Source organism: Thermobia domestica, chromosome 13, assembly GCF_964235325.1.
Source record: "Thermobia domestica chromosome 13, izTheDome1.hap1.1, whole genome shotgun sequence".
In the NCBI taxonomy this organism is placed as follows: domain Eukaryota; kingdom Metazoa; phylum Arthropoda; class Insecta; order Zygentoma; family Lepismatidae; genus Thermobia; species Thermobia domestica.
In genome coordinates, this window is record NC_137466.1 from 49,981,588 (window position 1) to 50,006,002 (window position 24,415).

At 35.6% G+C, this 24,415-nt stretch overlaps 1 protein-coding gene across 3 annotated transcripts in view; it reads right to left on the bottom strand.

The window, feature by feature from the left end:
- The window catches only part of LOC145668134 (acidic amino acid decarboxylase GADL1), a 72,996-nt gene that overhangs the window by 34,388 nt on the left and 14,193 nt on the right, over nt 1-24,415 (bottom strand). For all 3 annotated transcript variants that reach the window (XM_081735699.1, XM_081735701.1, XM_081735700.1), the window contains 5 exons: nt 15,838-15,953; nt 13,208-13,459; nt 11,261-11,325; nt 6,317-6,395; nt 1,544-1,743 (listed from right to left, as the gene is read on the bottom strand). In XM_081735699.1, the coding sequence (XP_081591825.1) occupies nt 1,544-1,743; nt 6,317-6,395; nt 11,261-11,325; nt 13,208-13,459; nt 15,838-15,953 (712 nt within the window). The remainder of the gene's footprint in view (nt 1-1,543; nt 1,744-6,316; nt 6,396-11,260; nt 11,326-13,207; nt 13,460-15,837; nt 15,954-24,415) is intronic.

A 24,415-nucleotide genomic window follows, 5' to 3' on the forward strand; every position in this document is an offset into this window, starting at 1 on the left:
CACTTACATTTAATTTCTTTCTCAGTTCATCCGCGGCAAGCTCTCCTGGCATTTTCTTCTTCTTTGAGATTCTTCTGAACGGAAAGTCTTTTTCCATTTCTATCTCTACACCAGATTGCGCAAGCTGTTGATTTATTTTCTAACAAAATATTTTTGTATTTTCGTAAAGCATTAAACAGACATCTTCTTTTGACTCTATTTTCTTCTGAGCATTAATTCTTTTGTAGGAGTCACACAGGAACACAGCACTGGTTGGAACCACACCAAGTAAGTTTTCAACTAGTTTTTTGCTCAGTCGAATTTGTCATAACCAAATTAAGAGCATGAGCCATGCAGTGAACCTCATGAGTCCTACCTGTCCAATATAGTGAAAGACTGTCCAACATAATGAAAAAGGGCCCAGGGCCCCAACTGCCCAACATAGGGTCTACCAGTAATGAAGAAAGAGCCCGGGCCCCAACTGCTTAATGTAATGAAAGAAGGGCCCCAACTGTCCAATATATTGAAAGAAGGGCCTAAAACCCCAAGCACACACTAAATCAGTTTCCAATAATAAAAGACCATAGTGAAAGATGGGCCTAGCCACAAATCCAGTAACAAAAGGGCCCTATTGAAAAAGTTAGCTTACTGATGGAAGAGGGTGTGTGTGTTGGCAGCATAATAACCAGTGATCTACCGAATTATTTAGCTTTCTTCTGTTTTAGCTTTTCTCTCTTTCTCTTTCTTTCTTTATTGTTTTCATTAATTTCTTTCTTGAGAGGGCCTAGGCTGCGCCCTGACCAGTCCGCCCCTGCGGTCTGTCATTTGCACTCAGCCAGATGATTTTCATAGTTTCCAGTTTTTTTTTTTTTTTTTTTTTTTTTTTTTTTTTTTTTTTTTTTTTTTAATGATGTGGCGTGGAAGCATGTGGTGTACGTGGATCTCATGGACGCATCTCACCCAGATCCGTTTACAAATGGCAATGTTACAGTTGAAGGTGTCAAATTAAATTTCTGGCTCATTACAAGTTGGGTCCGTGGATTTTCCTAGCACGAAACTGGTGGATTACCTGCAGCACTACGTGTCATCTCACTTGGAGGATTTTTACTGGCGCTTTTCGTGGGCAACTGTTTCGCCACGGGTTTCTGATTTGTATAACGGACCACAATAGCTTCTGCAGTAGTCACCTTGAGTATAAACCCATTCAACCGACACTATTTCACTACAGTGTAGGAGACATGAGCATGGAAAAGTGCCATGATATACTCTTCCCAGAAACGATTTAATTTAGGCGCTATTTGTTAACACTTATCTATATCTTTAGACGCACTACTGCTCACAACAGTAGACACGTCGTTCTAGTCTTAATTTACCAGATTGCAGTGATGTTCCTACATCGGTCTGATATAAACTGAACAATTTTTTGTATTGTATATTTTATATTATGTGAAAAAACAATCGATGAAACCCAAATCCTCTTTTTTTTTTTCATCGATTCAATTTGATCAACAGCTTTAAATTTTATTTTCATTGTTATTCAGTGAAAAAATATATTACTACAAACCTTGCGCAGTCCATAGTGTTATCAACCATTGATTCAAGACCTGAATCTCCCCTCGCTTTCCACATAAGCCAGAGCTTGAACGCATCTACCTTCCTACCGCACTGAACGCTCTTGTCTCCAGTATCGTAAGAGACATCGTAGAATTTGTCTTGTTGGAAAAGATAAGTTGCAGATGCTGAATTACATTGATGAAGCAAACCCTAGAATAATAATAATAATAATAATAATAATAATAATAATAATAATAATAATAATAATAATAATAAACCTTTATTTACATACATATAAAATACACAAGCGTAAATCGAATGTATGCAATACACACTCAACAAAATAAGAGACAAAATTGAAATGATACGTGTTTCTTAAATGTTCGGGGTGTATAATTCAATAATCACCTCGTTGGCTTTTCCTGAGGTGTGGTACTAATTATTGGTCTCAATCTGAATTAGGAGGTATATGACTGTCTTATACTTCAGTGTTCAACCATTACTGAGCAACTTTTTATATACATTTTATTTATTATATCTGGCCTAAATCTAAAATAATTCTGCTTTTTCGAATTCTTTTTAATACCGCTTTAAAGTACTGATGGATAAAACAAGGTTTAAAAGAATTCAATATTCACTTTCAACTGATCAATATAGAACAAATGAAGAAAGTTCAATCAATATTTCTACAAGGATTCCGTGGTCAAATTCAGGAATATTATCAAGAATATCGTCGCTGCGCCTCGAAGAACCGCTATGTGACATTTTTGTCGAAAATGGGTTATGTCACGCAAATAAACCAGAAAGTTGTCAGGAAGCGTCCCTCATAATGACATAAGTTAATATTCAATTGTTTCGCCACAACAATGAAAAACTATAGATTGAAATTAAAGGCTTCTGGTTCTCATCACGTACGCATTGATTAATGTATACAAATCCTCTATGTGCTTATAAAGACGCAACAGGTGCTACGTAAACACAAAAATATTAATGTAATACTGTTGAAGCAAGCTACAACAATGTCCAGTGCATAATGTACGCAGAACCAATTTTATTATATTTTTCAAGTGTTTCCGTGTATTTGACAAAATTTTTAGTTCGGAATGTTTTTTGCTTCTCTTGAAAAGTTGTGGTTTTAACACATAGCGGTTCTTCGAGGCGCAGCGACGATATACAACCATTGGGCTACTCTGTATTTTCCTAGATGTTAGCATGTGTATCCATATATCACTCAAAACAGAACCTTCGTCTATATTAATTTCCCCTTTTCTACTTTTATCTCTACGACTTTCCTCAAGAATCTTCTTTTAAATACAATTTTCGTCCCCCTAAAAGGAAAACTGTGCACGATGATTACTTCAACATTTTATTTATTTATTTATTTATTTTACACATATATGTTCATAATTTAATCACATTTATACTATAATTTTGATACTTTTGAAGATCTCACACTTATCTTTAACAATTGGTAATATTTGACCCTTATAAAATGGTACTCTTACTTCATAAAATTTGTTCAGTACACAGAAATACAGAGGTTGGTTCATTTATATTAAGCCTAACTCAATGTACAACTAACTGTACTGCGCATGCGCAACCGATCGCCGTGAAATTGCCATGAGGCAAGCAACAGTATCTCGTTAGTTACGCAGTAGAGCAATGTGGTCAAGCGTTCTGATGCCGCTGAAAATGAATACTTTCTGGGAGGGGTTCGTCATAACTTTTTCCGAAGTTAAGTTCACGGCATCGCACATTGCAGAATTGTGTCAAATGCGTAATTTTCGTGTAGGTCGTGCCACTGCCTATCGTATTATATGGAAATATGAGGCTCGAAGTCTTGGGACTACGACGCGAGCAGCTAGAAACCGGTTTCCCGTGAAGAATCTCGCCGCTATTACGTATGATACGGCGAATGGCAACCTCCGAAAATCTCTCCACACAGCGTGCGATGGCCAGAAATGCCACACATCGCAGGCGACAATCAACCGCACCACTCACAGAGATTTACATCTCATGGTCGTACGCAAGAGCAGTGTGCACGCCCTGAAACTGTGTCATGTGACTGAACGAAAAAGGAACTGTAAGAGGCTATATGAACATCATCTCGCGGGATGATCGGTGGAAGTTTGTTGTTATTCTTAACGAGGCGTGGATTTGCCTCACAGACTCTGGTAAAGTCCGTGTCATTACATCAGACCTGTTAACGTCAAGGACCGAAACACGTTCTTCCGCCAGTGCACAGAGTTTCCCAAAAGAATTCATGATTGTGGGCAGAGCAAACTAGGTCCCCGAAAGGTACAGCGAAAAGTCAAAATCAATGCTGAATATTACCAGACTCATGTCCTCACTGAAATGTATCAGCATGCAATCCCCGCATTGTACGGACAAGACATGAACCAAGTTGAACTGCACCAAGACAAGGAATCCAGCCACACGGCAAAAATATTGTTCGACTTCTATCGCCGTATGGAACAGGAAACTGGAATTACGGCAATTCCCTTTTCTAACATCCCTGTCAAAAGTCTAATTGCCAGCTAATGGACTATTGGGCTTTTGGACTCCTCAAGCACCGCCTGTCCCATCGTCGAGTTCACACGATCTCTAGCATATGAAAAACCTGTCAAGAGGAGTGAAATGTAATACCCATGGCTTAACTGCAACGCAGTCTCCTGCAATGGAAACTTCCGATGCAGTAGAGGTGGTGTGCAAACTGAACACAACCTTTGGTTGAAACACGATATTTCCTAGGTAAATAGCATATTGAAACTCGACTCAACATAAATGAATGAACCTCCGTATTTTTCGAGGTGTCTCTCTGTGCCTTAAGCAAGACTCAATAATTTTCGCATGAGTTATAGATAATGCTATTCAAGTAATAGAAAATTACATCGAGATGTATTTATGTATAGGGGCAACTTTCAATGATGTGACTGTACAAGAGCACACAATATATTTAGGGAGCTTCACATATACTGACATATCTATTTAGTAAATGTGGATTTTAAGTATCATTCGATAAATACGTAAATGATTGTTTTACGCTATTTTTTACAATACTGAAGATAAGAGACGAATTTATTTTTCGAAAAGAAATTAATTATTTACATAATACTCTTGAATAAAATGGGACATATTGTAAGAATGTTCACTAATAAAGCGCTCTTAAAGACAAGCAAGAAAGCGGGACATGCGAAAAATACAACTATAAGTTCTTACATCAGAGGTACAGCCATGTAGCATATACATATTCTGCTCACTTTTTTCAGTAATACAGGCACGCTGCACACGTACAGCATTCATAGCTCGTTCAGTGTCAAAGAGAAATGGAGTTACCGAAGCAGCTTCTTCGGATATGTTTGTTGTATGACTCTAAAATGGGCCTGTCAACTCCGCATCACGTCGCCACATATGCCAGGCATTTGGGGAGAATTCCGTGAACGAACGCGCCGCCAGGCATTGGTTCCAGAAATTCTGTTCTGGAGATGTGAGCTTTTCGGAGACGACCAAATGTGATGGATGATGAGATCTTGAAAGCAGCCATCGAGAACAGTGCTCTAATGTTTGATGAACTTGCAAAAAGGCTCCATGTTTCCGCTGAAAGAGTCAGACTGCACCTGCATGCGAAAGGAAGTCATACAAATTAAGGAAAAGGGTACTCCACACATTGTCGGCAGCCAACAAGAAACGAGTGACAGCCTGTTTTTCCTTGCTCACTCGGCACCTGAACTCACCCAAATTTGATCGCTTGCTCACTGGTGACGAAAAGTGGGTCCTCTACGACCCCGATGCGCACCGACATTGGTTGTCGCCAAGTGATACTAATTCTCACACCTCAAAACCACCTTTATACCCTAGCAATTGCAAAGAGTGCACCGTGCACTGCGGCAGGAGCCGGCATTGATGACTCTCAAGGGTGTGCTGTTCCAGCACGACAATGTCGAGCCACATGTGAGAAAGAGTACCTGTAAGACCCTTCAGCAACTTGGTCATGCACCATATTCATCGGACCTCGCGCCAACAGATTACCACCTGTTTCATTCCCTCGATAACCACCTTTGTGGGAGATCCTTCGCAAATGAGGAAGACCTGTGAAGCTCACTTATGGACTTCTTTGCATCCATAACTGCCGAGTTTTATCATTAGGGTATATGCAGCTACAGGGACGTTGGCAAAATATTTTGGATGCTGATGGAAATTACTTCGCAACCTAAAGGTACATACCGTCCACTATATTGCTTTTGTTTATCACTGCTCTAGAGCGGCACGAACTCTTTTATTTACCTTGTAGTTAAACCGAGACAATCATCGGGATACAGCAAAAACATGACCGCTATAGTAAGTAACGACTGTACCTGACGGGTAATTCGTGTCAATTTGAAGTGCAAGTTATGCACTGTGTGTAAATATTTGTTGTTTTACGTACAGTATCATATGCACGCGTGTATCACGGTGGGTGTATCTATATTCGCAATTGTGCTTGTACAGTCACGAACATTAGGCTTTTGCCCCATCTTGGAAAAATAGCTGTCCGCATCCTTGATTACATATTTGCATAATACGATTCTACACGGGTGAACTTAACATTAGGTTTTGCCATGTTAAAAAAAAAAAAGCAGTATATCCTTTAAGTCGTACTTGTAGAATAAGACATTGATCACTACTCTTCCATCTTATTCTATGACACTAAGTACTAAAAAATTTATTCAATAGTTTTAAAGTATCCATAAAAAAAGAAAAAAAAGCCTTATTCAACAACAAACTTCAAGATAATTTAACTTACTTTTTCTTTCACCAGAAATGCTGAACACTGAAGAGGTGCTCCAAGCATTTTATGTGGGTTCCACGCAACGGAATTCACCCTGCAATAAAGGTATACAAGTTATAATCACAAACAAACAAACAAGCAATACTTCGTTATCACTTTGGGGGCGCGGTGGCTCAGTGGTAGAGCGTTCACCTTTGGTGCTTGGGGTCCCGGGTTCGATCCCAGCCCCCGCCAAGTGAACTTTGTGGTGGACATACACCGTGATCGTGGGTTTTCTCGGGGTTCTCCCGTTTCCTCCCACTTTCTTCATTCCATCATTTCACTCATCTCTCATCATCACCGTCTCCTTTAGCCTAAGCGGCATAACCGTGGGACGTAAAACTTAAAGATTTTTTTCGTTATTACTTTCTAGTATTATGCTTATATCTAGTCTATTTACAGGACGACAAGAATAGAGACTCAACATAAAAAGGTTTATTACAGCTATATTTATCAGCCATAAATATTCAAAAGCTTCTACTTTTCCCTACTGAATTATTAGGAATATTCTTTGGAAAGTTCCTTGATAGCATAAACTAGCCCTTTCTTAGCATAGCTTAAGAAAACGAGCCACGTATCTACTGATAAAATCTGTGAGCGAGATACGCTTTTTGAAAATAAAACTCAAATTTCCTTATGCTTAGTCCATACCACAACAGCCTAACAGTTTGACTACTTTTTAATATATCACTAAAACAACATATTGATGTACTGTGAATTATTTTAAGAATATAGTAATCTAGAGATAATTACCTAATTTTTTTAAGTAAATAACATAATATTAATAATCAATCTCGCTCTGCAGTATGCATGCACATACACTTTTGATCGAAAACTGAAACTACACGTTTAAGATATAGAGACTTATATATGCAAGGTTGAAAACAACACAGACAACATTTGGGAGGTGATTCCTCACACCAAGATAAAGGAAAAAGTATAGGCCAACCTGGCTCAAAAATCCGCCATTTTGGAGTTATAGGTGTCGAAAAAATTAATTTTAAATGTCCATAGTTCTAATACTATAAGGCCTACCGTAGTCGGGTCAAGACTTCACTTAGGAACTAGTATGTGTCCTATCCACGTATCCGTATTTCATGTTTCAGAAACCTGCAGTACTTTCGTAACAATTTTTATAGAGGTAGCTGGTGAGTACTTCAAATTATATGCCCGTAGACAAACTCTTTTCATAAAAAATGTTGTCCCAGTACCGCAGGATTCTGAAACATGTACAGAAGGTCAATTCACGTAAGTTGGCCAAAGTTTGTGCGTTCACCTGCTCACGACAATCCCTTCCTCCACCGACAATTGTGCTCGATGTGGTGGCCACAAGCCTGGACTATCGCTCTGCAACGCAATTTCCACAAGCAGTGCACGTCGAAGGTGTGTGAGGGGAATTGTAGACCACACCGCTTGACCAGTTTTCCAGTGTCCCGCTATGGTGGTGGGTCGACTTCGTGCGAGGTCGTTTCAGAAGGTTAAATGCGCGGAAATCCATCGGCGACGCATTTCGTGACTTCACAGGTATGGAAGAGAAGGGTATAACAGATACACCAGTCTCCGTGGCCATACGCCGATAATACGCGACAGAATTGCGAGCAGTGTAACTGGATGCTTTGTCCATGTTGATCCACACCTGGGTGTTCCTGTCATATAACTGTGGGATGTGCTTTGTGTATAACGGTTCCATGATGTTCGTTTGGAAGTAGGCTGCATTTACCTTGTCCTCGGAATTCACACGATGCATTGGCAACTTTCCACTGGCACAGAAACCTGACACCACCTTTCGAAACCTTCTCGCGACATTCACGGACGAACTCACCGCGCACCTTCGCGTCATATGGTGAGTAAAAAATGGCCCTGTGCTTATTGATGTCACCAAGGTAGATCTAGGCTTCATCAAGAGTGACACCCACTGCCATTTGTCAAATGAGAGTAATGTTCATACAACTTTCTTGCGTTCGTGAATCTCTCTTGAATGTGCCTTGGTGATAACTTATGCCCCATTGCTTTATGACGGTTTTTCAGTCCCAAATTGTCCTTTACAATACGACACACTGTGGTCTGTGATATCCTGCATGAGGTGGCAAGGTTGCTTTGGGTGGGTGGGTTCTACTTCATAACTGATGCCCTGATGTTTCTCACAACGCGTGGTGTTCTGGCTGGATATGTTCGTTTTCTCTTCACTCTCACAATTTGATCTTGATATTTAGGGCCGCTGCTTTTACAGCGCTGGCTTACCCTTGCTACTGTACGCCTACTGATATTGTAGCCCCTTGCCGCACACATTTTCATAATCACTGACGCATTGAATTGTTTATCGGAAAGTAAACATATGTACCATTTTCAATAAGGTGTCACTTTAACAGACATAATAGCTGTTCACCATAACAACTTCCATGCAGCGTTGTACGTGATTCACTATTGGATTCACGGGCTACTGACTTTGATTCCTTGTCCTACGCTGTGCTCGTAATCAGCTCTGTAAAATTGGCCACCTTAGGTGAATTGACCTTCTGTATTTTTGGATAGCGCACACATTAGTTCCTAAGTGAAGTGTTGACCTGACTACGGTAGGTTCCATAGTACTGGAGCTATGCACCTTTAAAGTTCATTTTTTTCATGTTTTCAGCTGTCTATTACTCTGAAAGGAAGCATTTGTGCAACCAAGTTGGTCTATACATTTTGTCTTATCTTGGTTCGGGAATCATCTACCAAATGTTGTCGGTGCTGTTTTGAAACTCTCTGAATATATATCTCGAACGAAGAGGTGGTGAAATATTAAGTAATATTACAACACGTAAATATGTCCTTTCCACTGGAATCTAAAATAGTCAGATTACAAGACTGATATTTTCTCAAAACTGATTATCATGTAAGCTGTCAAACTGAAGAAACATATTAGACATAACAGTATGCATCATCTCTATAAACACAAATTGATGAAACAAAGCAGAAAGTTTTTCACAATTTAGTAAGCCTTTACAAGTCTTCTGAACTATCATTTGATGACAAGTTTCCATAATAAAACAGCTGATAAAGCAACAAACAACTACGTCTTTATTTTTGGATCAGATTTAATATATTGAAAAGAACCGTTTTAAGTTATATTCTTATTCGTATTACTGCTTCGGAGATTTAGAAACATCGTTGTTCTTTGAATTGATGTTCAATGTTTGCTTTCGTTAAGCAGATGCTTAATTCGTTCCGTTATATTAGGTCGGTGCGAACAAAATATCTGCTTCAAGTATGTTATTTTCCAAGCGAAAACTACAATATCTGGTTAGTCAAAGAATTGTGAAAATTCAATTTTACATTTATTGAGAGAAAAGAGAGAGAGAAGTAAGAAATAAACAAAGAAAAAGATATATATATATATATATATATATATATATATATATATATATATATATATATATATATATATATATATATATATATATATCGTCGGCGGCAATTCAAAACCTGCTATGTGCATTTTGCAGGAGAAGCGAAAAACAGTATCCTGGTTAGCTTTTTGGCTTTATAAAAGTGATGTTATAAGTAATATTTGATGCTGCACGTAACTTGATACCTTTTCAAGTAACTTGAGAAGGTACCAGTTACGTGCAGCATCAAATATTACTTATAACATCACTTTTATAAAGCCAAAAAGCTAACCAGGATACTGTTTTTCGCTTCTCCTGCAAAATGCACATAGCAGGTTTTGAATTGCCGCCGACGATATATATATATATATATATATAAACAGCTCTCTCTCTCTCTATGGCCTATGGAACCCGGAGGTTCAATGCCGCGTTCACAAAAGCTCTCCACTGACTTCTATCCTTAGCTAACTGCATCCAGTTTCTACTTTGGATTCCAATCTCTACGAGATCCATCTTAATATTGTCTTCCCATCTGCGCCTAGGTCTTCCTAATGGCCGTTTTCCGATTGGTCTTCCAGTCAAGACTTTGAAAGCGTTTCTACTTTCTTCCATTCTAGCTACATGACCCGCCAACCTAAGCCCCCTAGACTTGACGACCCTAAGAATGTTGGGTAAACCGTATAAATTATGTAGTTCCTAGTTATAAAGTTTCCGCCATTCCCCATTCCCGTTCCTCTTGGGTCCGAATATTCGTCTCAGGATCTTGTTCTCAAATACTTTCAGACTATGTTCTTCCCTCAAAGTAAGCGACCATGTTTCGCAACCATACAGAACAACCGGCATGATTATCGTTTTGTATGTTTTAAGCTTCAGATTCCTCGACAGAATTCGCGACAAGAGATTTTGAAACGAATAGTAACACAAATTCCCTACTTTTAGTCGACATTTAATTTCTTCGTGAATATGATTTTCCTCTGTTAATACTGATCCTAGATATTTGAAACTATCCACTTTATCAAAAAGTATTATTTAATATTTTAACGCATTCATAATTTGCCGTATTACGGTCCTGACGTACTTCCATGTATTTAGTTTTCTCTGCATTTACTTCTAAACCCTATAAACAGCTCAGTGGGTTCTATTAAATTGTGTATATATATTTAAGGCCATATTCCTACTTAAAATACTATTTAAGTAGCTCCCGTCAAGCGAGCTTAGTGGTGGACACACACTATGTACATGGATTTTATCAGGGTTCCCCCTTTTCCTCCCACTTTTGTCATGCCACCATTATCATCCATCTCAAAATCACAGTCTTCTTTAGCCTCGATGCATAATCGTCAGACATTGAGCTCAACTTTAAAAAAAATGTCGCCGCACATGGGAATCCATGTTTCGTGGGATCGATAACAAAACACTCAATTGATGATAATTCAGTCTGCATCAAAGAATAATTATAATATTAAAGATTATTATGTTAAGAGTAATGGACCTCACAATATCAATCACATGAAGTAGATGTTAGTTACATTCAGAAAAGAAATATCCTTACCTATCAATTCCTCGAAGGAGGTAAGAATATTTTTTCGACAACATCAAGGAGCCTCCCCAACATGCCTGAAATAATTTAAACAAATTGGTCAGATAAAATACACGCTAACAGGATTCACTGATAATCATTTTCAATTCAAATATCAGCACCAAATAATTTTATAATGCCTTATTGTGTAAGTTTTCATACACACTTGCCAAAACTCATAGCCTACGAACAAAACCAAAGCTAATCAAATCGTCAAATTTCTGCTGCTTTCTTTGGCAGCACTTGGAAGACATAGGTAAGAATATTGGTAAACAAAACTAATAAAATAAAATGTCATACACATATATACTATGCATTAAAAAGAAAAAAAATATTTTTCGTTAGGCAAAATGAAGAAATAAGACTACGACTAAGAGTATTACACGTTCTTCCTAAAGTTAAAGACTAAAGTGTTTATGGGCATTAGAGACGACGGTTGAAAATGGAAATGTTACTCAAATATTAAATCGGAAATTATGATTCTAGTAAAAAAAAAATTTTACCTGTATGTTTAATTCGGAAGTTACCTTCAAGAAAAGTCTGGGTGCACGAGAAAACAGAATGTTTGAAGTTTAGAATACCCAAATTTTATATATATATATTCACTTCGTTTGCATTATTAAAACTAATTAAGACTGAAACAACCAAGAATTATGCAATTCTTGGTTGTTTCAGTCTTAATTAGTTTTAATAATGCAAACGAAGTGAATATATATATATATATAAAATTTGGGTATTCTAAAACTGTAGTAATGATTTTAGTATATATATCAAAACTGTAGTAATAAGCTTAATGTTTCGGAAATACTTATGTATGACCTCATATTAAAGTAGCAGATTCTGAGCAGTGATAATAGTCATAACAGCAACTGAAAGATAGCGCTTCATACTCACCGCTATAAATCACATAAAAGTGGCACTGTCGGCGCGTAATGAGTTTTTACCTTTTTAACATTTTCCAGACTCAAGTCAGCTGAAGATGAGGACCATGTTTCTCGAAAGCGCTACTGCTTTTTGATTTGTAGTGGTGATTATGAAGCGATATCTTTTACTTGCTTTGTGTCTCATATTAACTCTATACGGACGAAAAAACGGTAATGACATCAATGTAATAACTAACATGCGATTTTTTTTTTTTCAATTACAATTTTCTTAAACATATTTGGCTACATAGAATAAGGAAAAATGATAAACAGATAGTTTTAAACAAGAATTTAAGGAATGATCGGAAAAATGGATCAAAAGATTACGATCTTGGTCAAGAATTTTAGGAATGATAAAAAAAATGCACCAAAAGATTGCGATATTGGCCAATAATTAGTTTTTGGATCAGGGACCACAAAATCTTAGAACGGCCCTGAATCGAATTTTCGTACTTCCTATGGAATACGCACATCATACTGAGTTAAAATGATAGTTTGGATTTGGCTACACTATATGTAGTTCTCCAAATACAAGGCGTACAAAAAAAAAAAAAAAAAAAAAAACTTTTGATCAAAAAACAAAAAAAAAAAAAAACATAAGAAGCCTAACTAAGTATGAATCTGATTTTTTTTAAAAACTATGATTTACTGCAGTTTAGAAGTGTGGGGACATGAGTTTAGTGGAAAATTAAATTGAATACTACTAGTTTTACGAAACTCTAATTATACATGAACTAACTTACAACATAACAACAACACATGTGTTTACATTTGCAGGGTTCTACAAATTGCAGCAAAATTACGCAAGTGTTCACCTCTCTACGTAAATACACAAAAAAATAAGCTAATAGTTTGTTTTTAAAAATTACTATCTAGGTATCCTTTTACCCAGCACAAACACCAATTAATTCTTTATTTATCTTTGAAATTCTACTCTGCATTTCTACTATTAAAAAGTGGTGAAATACTTGTACAACATCCACTATTAAATACTTACATCAACATGTAACCAAATGCCATGCGAGTGGCATATGTCGGCAATGGAATGAAGTGGGTCAAATGCACCCAAAACTGTTGTTCCAGCAGTGGCATTAACGAAAAACGGAAATATTCCTTGTTCTTTCATTCGAATAATTGAAGCTTCTAGCTCGTCTGGAATCATTCGGCCAGCAGAATCAGTCTTCACTTTCACTACGTTATCCGTTCCGATACCCAGCCAATGAGCTGCTTTCAAAATGGAATAATGACTCTGCAAAAATAAATATAAAGATTTTTTTTTTTTTTTTACAAGGGTCAATCACAATATCTTGTAAACATAACAATGAAAGAAAATCGATTTCGTATAACAGTAAATTCAATTTAAAGTTTTTAAAATTTGTTTTTCCTACATCGCATAATGTACTGTTATTCTTATAAACAATACACATACAGATAATTATCAAAATAATGGAAACAGCTTTAGTTTGCAACGTGTGTGTGGTGGTAACACTAAGTATGCGTATGCAGCTCCCGGCCGTTGTTAGTGGTATGTTATATGATTGTCTGTAATACGCCAGGTATCCGTAGAACAGAAGCGTATGTTGAAGAGGCGGCTCTACTACGATAGTGTGGGCCGCAGTTCCCTAGTATTCTGTGATTACGCTTATAGGACGTATTATAGCCAGCGATCATATGGGTATTTCAGGTCGCTATGCGCATTCTATGGTTCAGATGTTGTTTACAGCCAATGACGTAATCTTCCAAGATGATAATGTACCGATTCATACTGCTAGAAGTGCTGAGGCGTAATTTTACGAACATAAGGATGAACATCCTCTCCTGAGCTCCAATCCTCAGACCTCAACATTATTGAACAGCTGTGGTCAGTTGTGAGGTTCAGACTCCGGAACACAGATCTTCCTCCATCCTCGCAGACGGAACTTATGGTACACTGCATGAGGAATCATACAATACTTCCCTGGAAACCACTTACGACTTAATGCCTCCACTCCACAAACAATCAGGCTAACGATAGTACCATATCTTTATTAATAAAATAAACTGCATTTCATTATTGTGATAATTATCTGTATCAGAAGAGATTTTTTTTAATGCCTAACACGATGCTTTATATTGTATTTATAAATCAGCTACCTTGTTATGCTTAACGTGATTAAAGGTAACATCAGGAGTTTAAAATACTTCTAATATTTGGTACAATTTTGTCTATTAATAAATATAATTTGTCGTCATTTGTCATTAGTCGACTTCCCTTGCCTACAAGGTCATGATTAGAAGTACTTTTTCAAGAATACGCGCTTTTATCAAACTAGACATAAATATACTTTGTGAGATCCAATACCAAAATCATCGGTACTTAATGAACCATCATGAACTATGATATTCAGGGCTAGCCTTAGAAGGTGCGGGACCCAAATGAAAATTATTTCACGCGCACTCCCCCCTCCCCCCCAAAAAAAAAACTCACGCCATGATCTTGTCAGCCGATAGAATTGTCTTCGCCTTCTTTGGAGCCAATTCTCTCTTTTCTGTTCATGTTTAGATGTTCCTTTTTCTCAGGTGTGAAGTCATGGACCCATGTTTCATCCATGATTATGAATCTACGCAAATACTCGGCTTTATTGTTGTGAAACACTGCCCAACACTCACTTGCAACATCCTCATAACGATGTTTTTGTTTTATTGTGTGTAAACGCAGGAGTCATTTGTGCACAGTTTTCTCATGTCCAAATTTTCAGTCAACATGCGATGTATAGCAGTTTTTGAAGTGCCTATCATATCCGACAGTTTGCGCACTTTCAGTTTGCGGTTATCCAATACCATTTTGTGGATTACCTTCACTACATTTGGCGTGGTCACCTCATTCGGTCGACCACTGCGATGTTCGTCTTTCCAGCTTGTACGGCAACTTTTAATCTCTGCACCCAATATTTTACTGTTGTAAACGAAGGAGCAGACTCTCCCAGAGTAGAATCTAGCTCGGCTTTGATATTGCTTGGAGTGAGACCTTTCAAATGAAAGTATTGTAAGTATTGTATCACATAACGATGACCTATTTATTCCACGTTTACACATTTACTGAAAATGTTCACTATTGATGGCTGCCAAATACTAAACCACGTAGCGTCTTCAAAATTCAAACTTACGCTTTTCAAGGTTGGTACTTTCGACCATAGTAATGATTGTGAAACAACCCCACCTAGAAATCAGGTCGGGAACTTCTGGTACTACCCATGTATTCCAAAATCTTTATTCCCTTTCGTTGTAAATAGAAGTACAGAAATTAAAACCTTGTAGTATGCAAGCAAAACAAATACAGGAAATAATGGTAATCCAAATATCAATTTAGCTCTCTTCTTCGATATATATATATAAATGTTATTTTCCAACCCTGCCACAAACTCACATCACATCTTTGAACCAGAAGTGAGTGTTTTAGCATTTATTTCACAGTGCTTCCATCAAGTCGACAGCAAAAGGATCTGCGAGCACACAACAGGAACAATCGATTCCCGTAATGAATAATCTGTTACTATCTACGAACTTACATGCTAAATATCGCACACTTCACTATTTATCAATAATTCGTAAAGATTTTTTTGTTGTCACTCAATATTAAGTACTTACGTCTTCAGAAGTTAAAACGCCCAACGGAGGTAGGTTACACAGTCCTCTTGTCTTGACGTGTGGAAATGCTTTGTACCGAGCCAATACCATGCCATACATGTTTGATAAACTTCCTCCTATGTAGCAAATAAAGGATGTCAACATCATTTCAGTAAATTTAATATGAAGACTCCATTGTAACAATATCAACTTACTTTAGAGGTTTCACTTTAAACTGTCTTTTTGTGCAAATACATAAATTATTACAAAAACGCCTCCTTTTTACAATACATCATAATACATATGAGGAAAATGCCACACTTGGATATTGAATATTATCTTAATTAAAATGACGCTATAGAAACCTAACACATTATATAAGAATATAATATTTAACTTCCATGAATTTTGAAAAAAAAAATGAATCTTTAAGTTTTACGTCCCATGGTTAGGCCGGTTAAACGGTGATGATGAGAAATGAATGAAATGAAGGAAGTGGGAGGAAACGGGGAACTCCGAGAAAAAACACGCATATTATGTTTGTCCGCCACAGAGCTCCCTTGGCGCGAGCTGGGATCGAACCAGGGACCTCATACGGGGAGTGAACGCTCTACCACTGAGCTACCGAGGCCTCCATACTTCTGGTTCGAATAGAGGGTTACCGAAAGAGGTAAAACCTATTCTTGGGATACTGAATCAATTACAAAAAACAGTATCTCGATATCTCTTAATTCTACTCTATGAAAATTAGCATTGGAACCGGAAGTAGTGGTAAAGTTCAACAATTTCCGGTTTGAATAATGTTAACGGACGAGATGGAACATGTTCTTGAGACGATGAATCAACTGCAGTAAAAAACTACATCTCCATATATATATATATATACTTTACCATGTTTGCTCTATGCAAATCATTGAACCTGAAACATTAGTGAATTTCAACCACCTTTGGTTTTGGTAGTTGTAGGTTGTGACAATATGCTATTTTGAAACACTGAATAAATTACAGAAAACCGTTTACTGCTATCCATTACCATTTTTGTACCAATGAGATAAGTGCTCAAACTAGAAATGGCTAATTTGAATCACTTCCGGTTTGAACAGAAGGTTAATGAAGAAGATGAATTCACCAGTCCCTTGGTCTGGGGACAATGAATCGACTGCAGAAAACAGCATCTTGATATTTCTTACCGTTCTTGCTCTCTGGAAATCAGTATTGAAACCGAAAGTAATATTAAATTTGAACTACTTCTGGTTTTGGTAGTTTTCGGAATAGTCATGATACGTTGCCCTAAGACGCCGAATCCTTTGCAAATAGCCGCTTCTTGCTATCTGTTACCGTTTTCGTTCTCTGACGATAAACGGTGAGACAGGAAATTAATATGAATCACTTCCGGTTGAACAGAGTTAACGGAGATAGATTCTATTATGAGGACACTGAATCAATTGAAAAAAAAAAAAAAAAAACGCATCTCGACAACTCTTACAGTTTTTGCTCTGATATCTGTCAGACAGATAGACAGATAGACGGATGGCTAAAGCCGTTCTATAAGACTTCAGACATTTATACATAGCATAGTTTGGAAGTCTAACAATATTAAAAAGCAATTCAACAAAAGGCAATTCTGATGTAATTATAGAACTTGATAGTAAAGGCAAATAAATAATAGTTGTTGGAATGACGATAGTGGAGAGTGACGGAAGAATTTCCAGAAAATCTACTCTCACCTTATATGACAATATGACAATGTTCACCATAGACTCACATGACCTGGAATACAAAAAGATAATAATCTCTTTGAATGTTAATTGCCTACGGTTTAAGCACTAAGCCACCGGGCCTGACTCTCGTCAAATATTGTCATGTAACTTTTTAAATACTTCATAATTAGTTATTTGTTAAAATTTTATTTTATTTATTTTTAATAGAGCACTATATTTATTTCTTACGGAGTATCAATTATTGAGTAGAAAATGTGTTAATCGGTGTACTTGCTTAGAGACTGGAACAACAGAGGCGACACTACAAAAATGATTTGTGAAAATGAATTATTATCAGATATAGGATCGGGTTATTGAGGAAAGCAAGCTGAATGTCGAATGTGATTAGTTTGAAAAAACATGTGTATATGCTTGGTTGTGTAAATTATATGACATTAGGAGTTGGGGATAAATGTAGGAAAATGTAATGAAGGAAATAAGCTGGAAAAGCAAGTTTGTTCTAAGTCCCAACTTTCTTTTAATGTGTTACTGCATATATAATTACAATAGTGTGTTAAATCTTTATAATCACAAAATTACTACGGAATTTGTTTTATTACGAATTACACTCTATCCGGAAACTATTTCTATAATTAGGATATCTAAGCTCTAACAGCTGCAGGTTATCATAACATCATCTATCTTATACACTTTTATTCTGTACGTCTCTTGTACAATTTGTCACAAGATCTTGCGATTTAAACTCAGCAATTCGTCCAGCTATTGTAGGCCTTTAAATTTTACAATTAACATTTAAAATACTCTAACACGATACCAGCTTCGATATTCCTCCAGAAAAAAATTTAACTACAATAAACAAACATTTAAATGTTTTATATCTACACTTTTTAATGTCATCATCGGTTGGAACTTTTTTGCTTCTTCGTCATATGGCACCAACTAATACGTCTTTTTTCCCCATTAACAACCGTCCTATATACAGCATTATTGGTTAGTAGGCTCTTAGCAAATCTATGACTTAACTTGATCTTAGATTTCTTTAATACCAACTTTTGTACTATGCTAATTAAACTAAGATAAAATAGAAAAGCAATTTAACATATCTAGAAAATAATAATTGCAGCCTGTTATTTTTCGCTGAATATGTTTAGTTTTCTTCTTGAATGGTTCTAGACAGCGCGACAGACCTTTTTTAAGCACAAGATAATATATTATGAATGTATCATTGCACACACTTACGAATTCGCAATTAGTATGCCAATACATTTTTTTTTTCTTTCTTTTAAAAATAACCAACTAAAAATAGTAGACAGTACATCTGCATGTATAGATGAAACTACTGTGTAAGTCGAATCTAGTATTTGTTTGTGATATTACGATATTAACTACAACTGAAGAAAGGGGTAACGGTGCTCCAGTGATAGAGCGATCACGTATCTAGTTCCAGGGATTCCTGATTCCATCCCAGGCCATATATGTTTGTGGTGGACAACATAGTGGCCGTGGATTTTCATGAGCTTCTTCCATTTCCTTCCACATTCACTTTCCATCAATTCCTTTCGCATTTATTTATTTTTATTAATCATCATCTCCTTTAGTCTATAGGACATAATTGTGAGAAGTAAAACTGGAAGATTTCATTTTTCATTTACAATTGAAAATATAAGTATTGTACTTTTTTCAACTTTTACGTGTTTCAAAGAATTTTTTTGTATTATTTAGCCTATAAAAAATAAACTCTCTTGTTCTGGTTTCTAAACCTACCAGTATTTTTATTATCCTATTTTTTTGTGATGAACAAATTCAATAAAGCCATTGTAAACAGAACTCGAACCATGCGGTTGTGCATAGCATGGAGCCCCTCCCGCTAGTCGAGTGGCTAGCGCGTGTGTCTTTACTGGACGTGGTCCCGGGTTCTATTCCGGAGGAAGAGTATAAAAAAAATTTAATTTCACTATCATTCACTTTCATTAATTATCCATCTCCTGTAGCCTAAAGGGAATAATCGAGGGATGTTAAGCAAACAAACAAAAAGGACAATGAAGATACTTCTTCGAACCAATTAATTGCATTATGCAAGGTATTTCTGTATTAGTATAGATTATGAGTAAGATGGCTTGTATCTATGAAATATGGTCTCTTGACATGTAAATTTACCTTATATACAAACAATGGAATTCAGAATTTTTTCACTGGGAAAAAAGACACTTTAAAAAATATGGTGGCCATTTACAGGACTAACAAAGTTCCTAAAGAAAGAGAAACTATCCCGCATGAAATTTTGAAAACAGTGGGGACTTAACTTTTATACTATAAACACTATGCTTAGAGTACTATTTAATAAGATTTATGTCCGACACTTGTGCTCTGTAATTAAATCTATATTAACACGCTACCTGGAGAAAATATGCCATCACCTTCTTCCCAAGTTAGAATCTCTCGAATATGATTAAGTACGGTATGCTCCATCAATATAAAGACAGGTGCTACTTCATAAGTATGCCTACGACAAATTAATAGAAAACACGAAACTAAGGCATGCAATATCAAGTCTACTTCAAAACTAATTTAAAGCATAGACAAGTATGTTAACTAGTTCCTTTAAAATAAATTTATTAGTAATAAGCCTTGTTGGATGCGCTACATGCAGGAAGTGTGAAAACAATATAGGTATAAATAATAATAAACTAGTCTATTCTAATCAGTGTTAATTTCTGTTATATAAATTTTGAGGGAATCAATTATCTTCTCTAGAGAAAATAGGTTAAAAATAAATAGGTGATAATTTCAAACTTTTTCTTGCGTGTTTGTCTGGAAACAAATCTTTGACAAGTTTGTTTTACTACCTGGAATGTTTCATATATACGGGTCATTCCTCAATATATATACACTTTTATCAGGTAAGTAACAGGAAGACTGACCAAGTTTATTTTAACTTGACCTTTTTACGCACTTGATGAAGTCCAGTGGGGCTGGGCAAAATAGGTTTTTCTTTAAAACAGAAAAAGAAAAAAGTTGTCCAGACAGTTCTTATTTCCGTAACATGAATATTTTCGTTGACCCAATATACAGATAAAAGTAATCTATTTATGGGCTCATAAAACAATTCTATTTTTAGCTAACTGAATTACAACCACAAGTGTTTTTCAACTTTAATATTACACTGAACCTCAAAGAACATGAACCCGTCTGTGCCGAAACATCTGTTCTATGCATTACTACAAATATATTCCGAAAATACTACATATATTTTCCAAATCTACTAGCATTACGGTTTATTTACACACGTTCTACGTCACTATTGACAATTTACTTTCATACTGTTACGATTCAAAGTAAAGTATTTGACTCTGCTTAGGCATCAACATGTAAATAAGTAACATAGTCAATTCATGTAATGGAATTTTACAATTTTGGTTTACATAACATATGGATACATCCGTCAAGAATGGAAATGAAATTTATGTTTCAAAATAAATACTTTACTCAAAACAAGACAATGACACAAATACGCGTACATAGGAGGAAACGGATTTTTCACTTACAAAATGTTTTTTTCACAATACACTCACACAAGGCGATTACCCTTCATCATTCAGATTAAAGTGAAACCTTCCTTGCAATAACACGCTCAAAGTGAACAAAATTTAATGAACGGGGGGGTTGAGGCACTTGATTTAGAAATGTTTTCACTATGACAAAGTCTTTAAGCTATAACAAAATATATATTGTACTCATCAGTTCCACTTCTATTCAAATGGAAGTCCAAATATCTTCTAATTTTCGTTAACTTAAACTGTTGGCGAAATAATGTGTACAAAATAAAATGATCGAAAACAAGAATTTTAAGAATGATGAAAAAAAAGCATCAAAAGATTGTGATCTTGGCCAATATTTCGTTTCTGGATCAGGGGCCACAAAATTTTTGAACAGGCCCTAAATCAAGTTTTCGTATTTTCTACGGAATAAGCACATCATACGTGATAGTTTGGATTTGGTTACATTATTTATGTAGTTCTCCAGATATAAGGCCTATAAGAAAATTTTTGACGGCAATATATTGAATCTTTTGATCCAAAAAGATTCAATATAAGGGGAAATAAAATTAAAAAAAAAAAAAAGTTATTCAAAAATTTAGTCCGTTGTCTTCTGGCTTAATAATTTGCATGTACTTCCTGTAATTTATTCATTTGCTTTTGCACACACACTTCTGCTAATAGTTTAAGTTTTTAAAATTAGGAGATTTGCACATTTTATATGTAAAAAAAAAAAAAGAACATTAAAGCGTGTTTTATTTTGATTTTAACAAATCTAATCCTTGCTTATATCAAGTAGTATACATAGCACAAATTTCAATGTTACAACCATTATCACATAAGCACTTTTAAACATATACTGTAAAGCAACCTAACATCATTCGCAAGTAATATGTCGGAGACCACATTATTTTAAGATACACTTTACAATATTTTACTGAACCCTCAATAAGGAATAATATCAATAAAATTTCTACTTACCAATGTAAAAAACGTGCCTTAAATTGTCTCAATGAAACAGTCCTACATACTAAGAGTAAATTTACTAAGTTGAACCTAAAATATACGAACAGCTATCGCCAAACACTACTTTACAATTCCCAAAATTAAATCTGTGTGCAACTGATAAATGAAAAATAAATTCACGAAAAAACATTTCTTTTCTTTTTAATCATTATTATTATAAATAATTTTATATCATCTACATAAAAAATCAGCTACAATTTCGCAAATACCAAAAAAAGGATAGGATATCACAATATTGCGAGCGGTGATGATATTTAGTAAGAAACAAGCAAAAAGGTTAATACTCACCGCAGAAAATAACAGTTTTCTTCTATATGTAAGAAGCGCTTTCGGAAGAACCTTCTTCCATCTTCAGCTTATTTAAAATTCAAAGAGGATTTAAAAACATGAAGGAGAATGTGGAAAGGCAAAAAAAAAAAAAAAAAAAAAAAAAAAATGGTTAAAAGGATTAAGAATGTAAAATACAAATCTTCTGTCAAAAATTAAACACATGCGAATAAGTACTCACTGCTGTTCATTGTTTTCTTGCTTTCCAGACGGCGAAAGTATGTAGTAAAAAGATTGCTCCAAATCATATTTATTTCTCCCCTATCTAAATTAAGTACGGGGTTCTCTTTACGGATGTAACTGCTTTCTCATTTAAACACGAGTCTGCGATGTTATGGTTATAATCTCTAAGATGCGTTGCCAGACCAGACAATTGTTGCAGGCTCCGCGATTTTCTAGGTACGAATGTGTTCAGTTATTTTAGTGCAAATAGTCCTTTCTGTTTGACCTATATATGAGGAGCTTGTTTCCAAACACCACCTAAGCCACTTTTTTTTTTTTTTTTTTTTTTTTTTTCGGTTTTTGCGCTTTATATTTGTATTAGGAGTAGATACACATGCTTGACTATATAACCTCTCAAAATTCAAGTAAGTTGTCTTGAAATTAAATGCAAAAAATCACATTTTTTTTTCTTTCAAAATGCGCCTGTCATTAAAAATATTAATTCCAAACTCCACTTAAGTCACGTCGGTATTATTTATTTGCTTTGAAAGTTTGATATTCATTGTTACCATTTCTCTGATTGGTGTTTATTTTTAGATTTGGAGCGAAAAGGAATCTATTGTTTAGAATTTGCTTAAAAACACTTAGTTATTGTAAGAGTTAACAACAAGTAAGAAGGTATTTAAAGAAAAGTATATACCGTGTATACAAGAGACTACTACGTTGTTATTAGGACTGGCTGAAAACAATAACATGTACTGCAAAATGGAAATTGGATTAGTAGAGCCTGTGAAGGAAGCGATTAAGATATTCCGGAAACTGGGTAAAGAAATAATAAAATATAATCAATATAAAAGTACGCTTAAAAAATGAAAGTTTAAAATATAAATCTTAGAATTAAAATAAATAAAAATTCATTAAAAACACACAAATCATGTTAATCTTACATGTTAGTGTAAATATGCACAAAATATAATCAAATATAAATTATTATTATTTTATATGTTTTGCAAGATATAATGATAGTAGAGTGTAAACATTGAGCAGTAGCTGATTTTTTTCTGGAGAAAACATATGCAGGGTGTCTACTAAAATTCAAAAATGAAATTTCGCGACTTTTTCGTAACCTTTTCTTTACCAAATTATAAAATTTCGTAACACTTTCTAAAGCGAATTTGGATGCGAATTAGACCGGATTTTCATGCATGCGATAGAAACGTGCTTTGCTTGCGATTTGCTAGCATCTAAAGCTGACCATAGAAATTTTTGGCGGTGAATTTTGACGTCTTATAGGGCAAAGCGTTTCAGTCACTATTTATATGTGTACAGATTCTAAAAAAACGTGACCCGAAAGCTAAATTTCTTGACTTTCATGACCATTTTCTGATTTCGTGACTTTTTCGTGACATTCGTGACCGATAGACACCCTGATATGTCAAGTGGTTTTTGGGCGGAAATTAAACATTTTCCCGACATTTAGGCCTAAACCTAAAATCAGATATTTCTTAAAATTTAGCATGTATCACTATACATAAAAGATATCTTCCAAATATTTTTCATTAAATGTAGAACAAGAGCGATACACGTTTTTCGCCTCTCCTGTAAAATTACAAAAAATGACTTAGGTGGAGTTTGGAAACAAGCTCCTCATATACTATATCACACTGACATTTTACCCGATAGACGCCGCTGCTTTGTAATGGGTCAGTAAAAATGCCTTCAAATTTGTTATGTATTTGTCTATGGATTTAGGAGGAACTTCTAAAATTTTGATGTTGTGGTTTTGCAGAATCTTCGTAATTTTTGCCGAAGAAATGTGGAACTAGA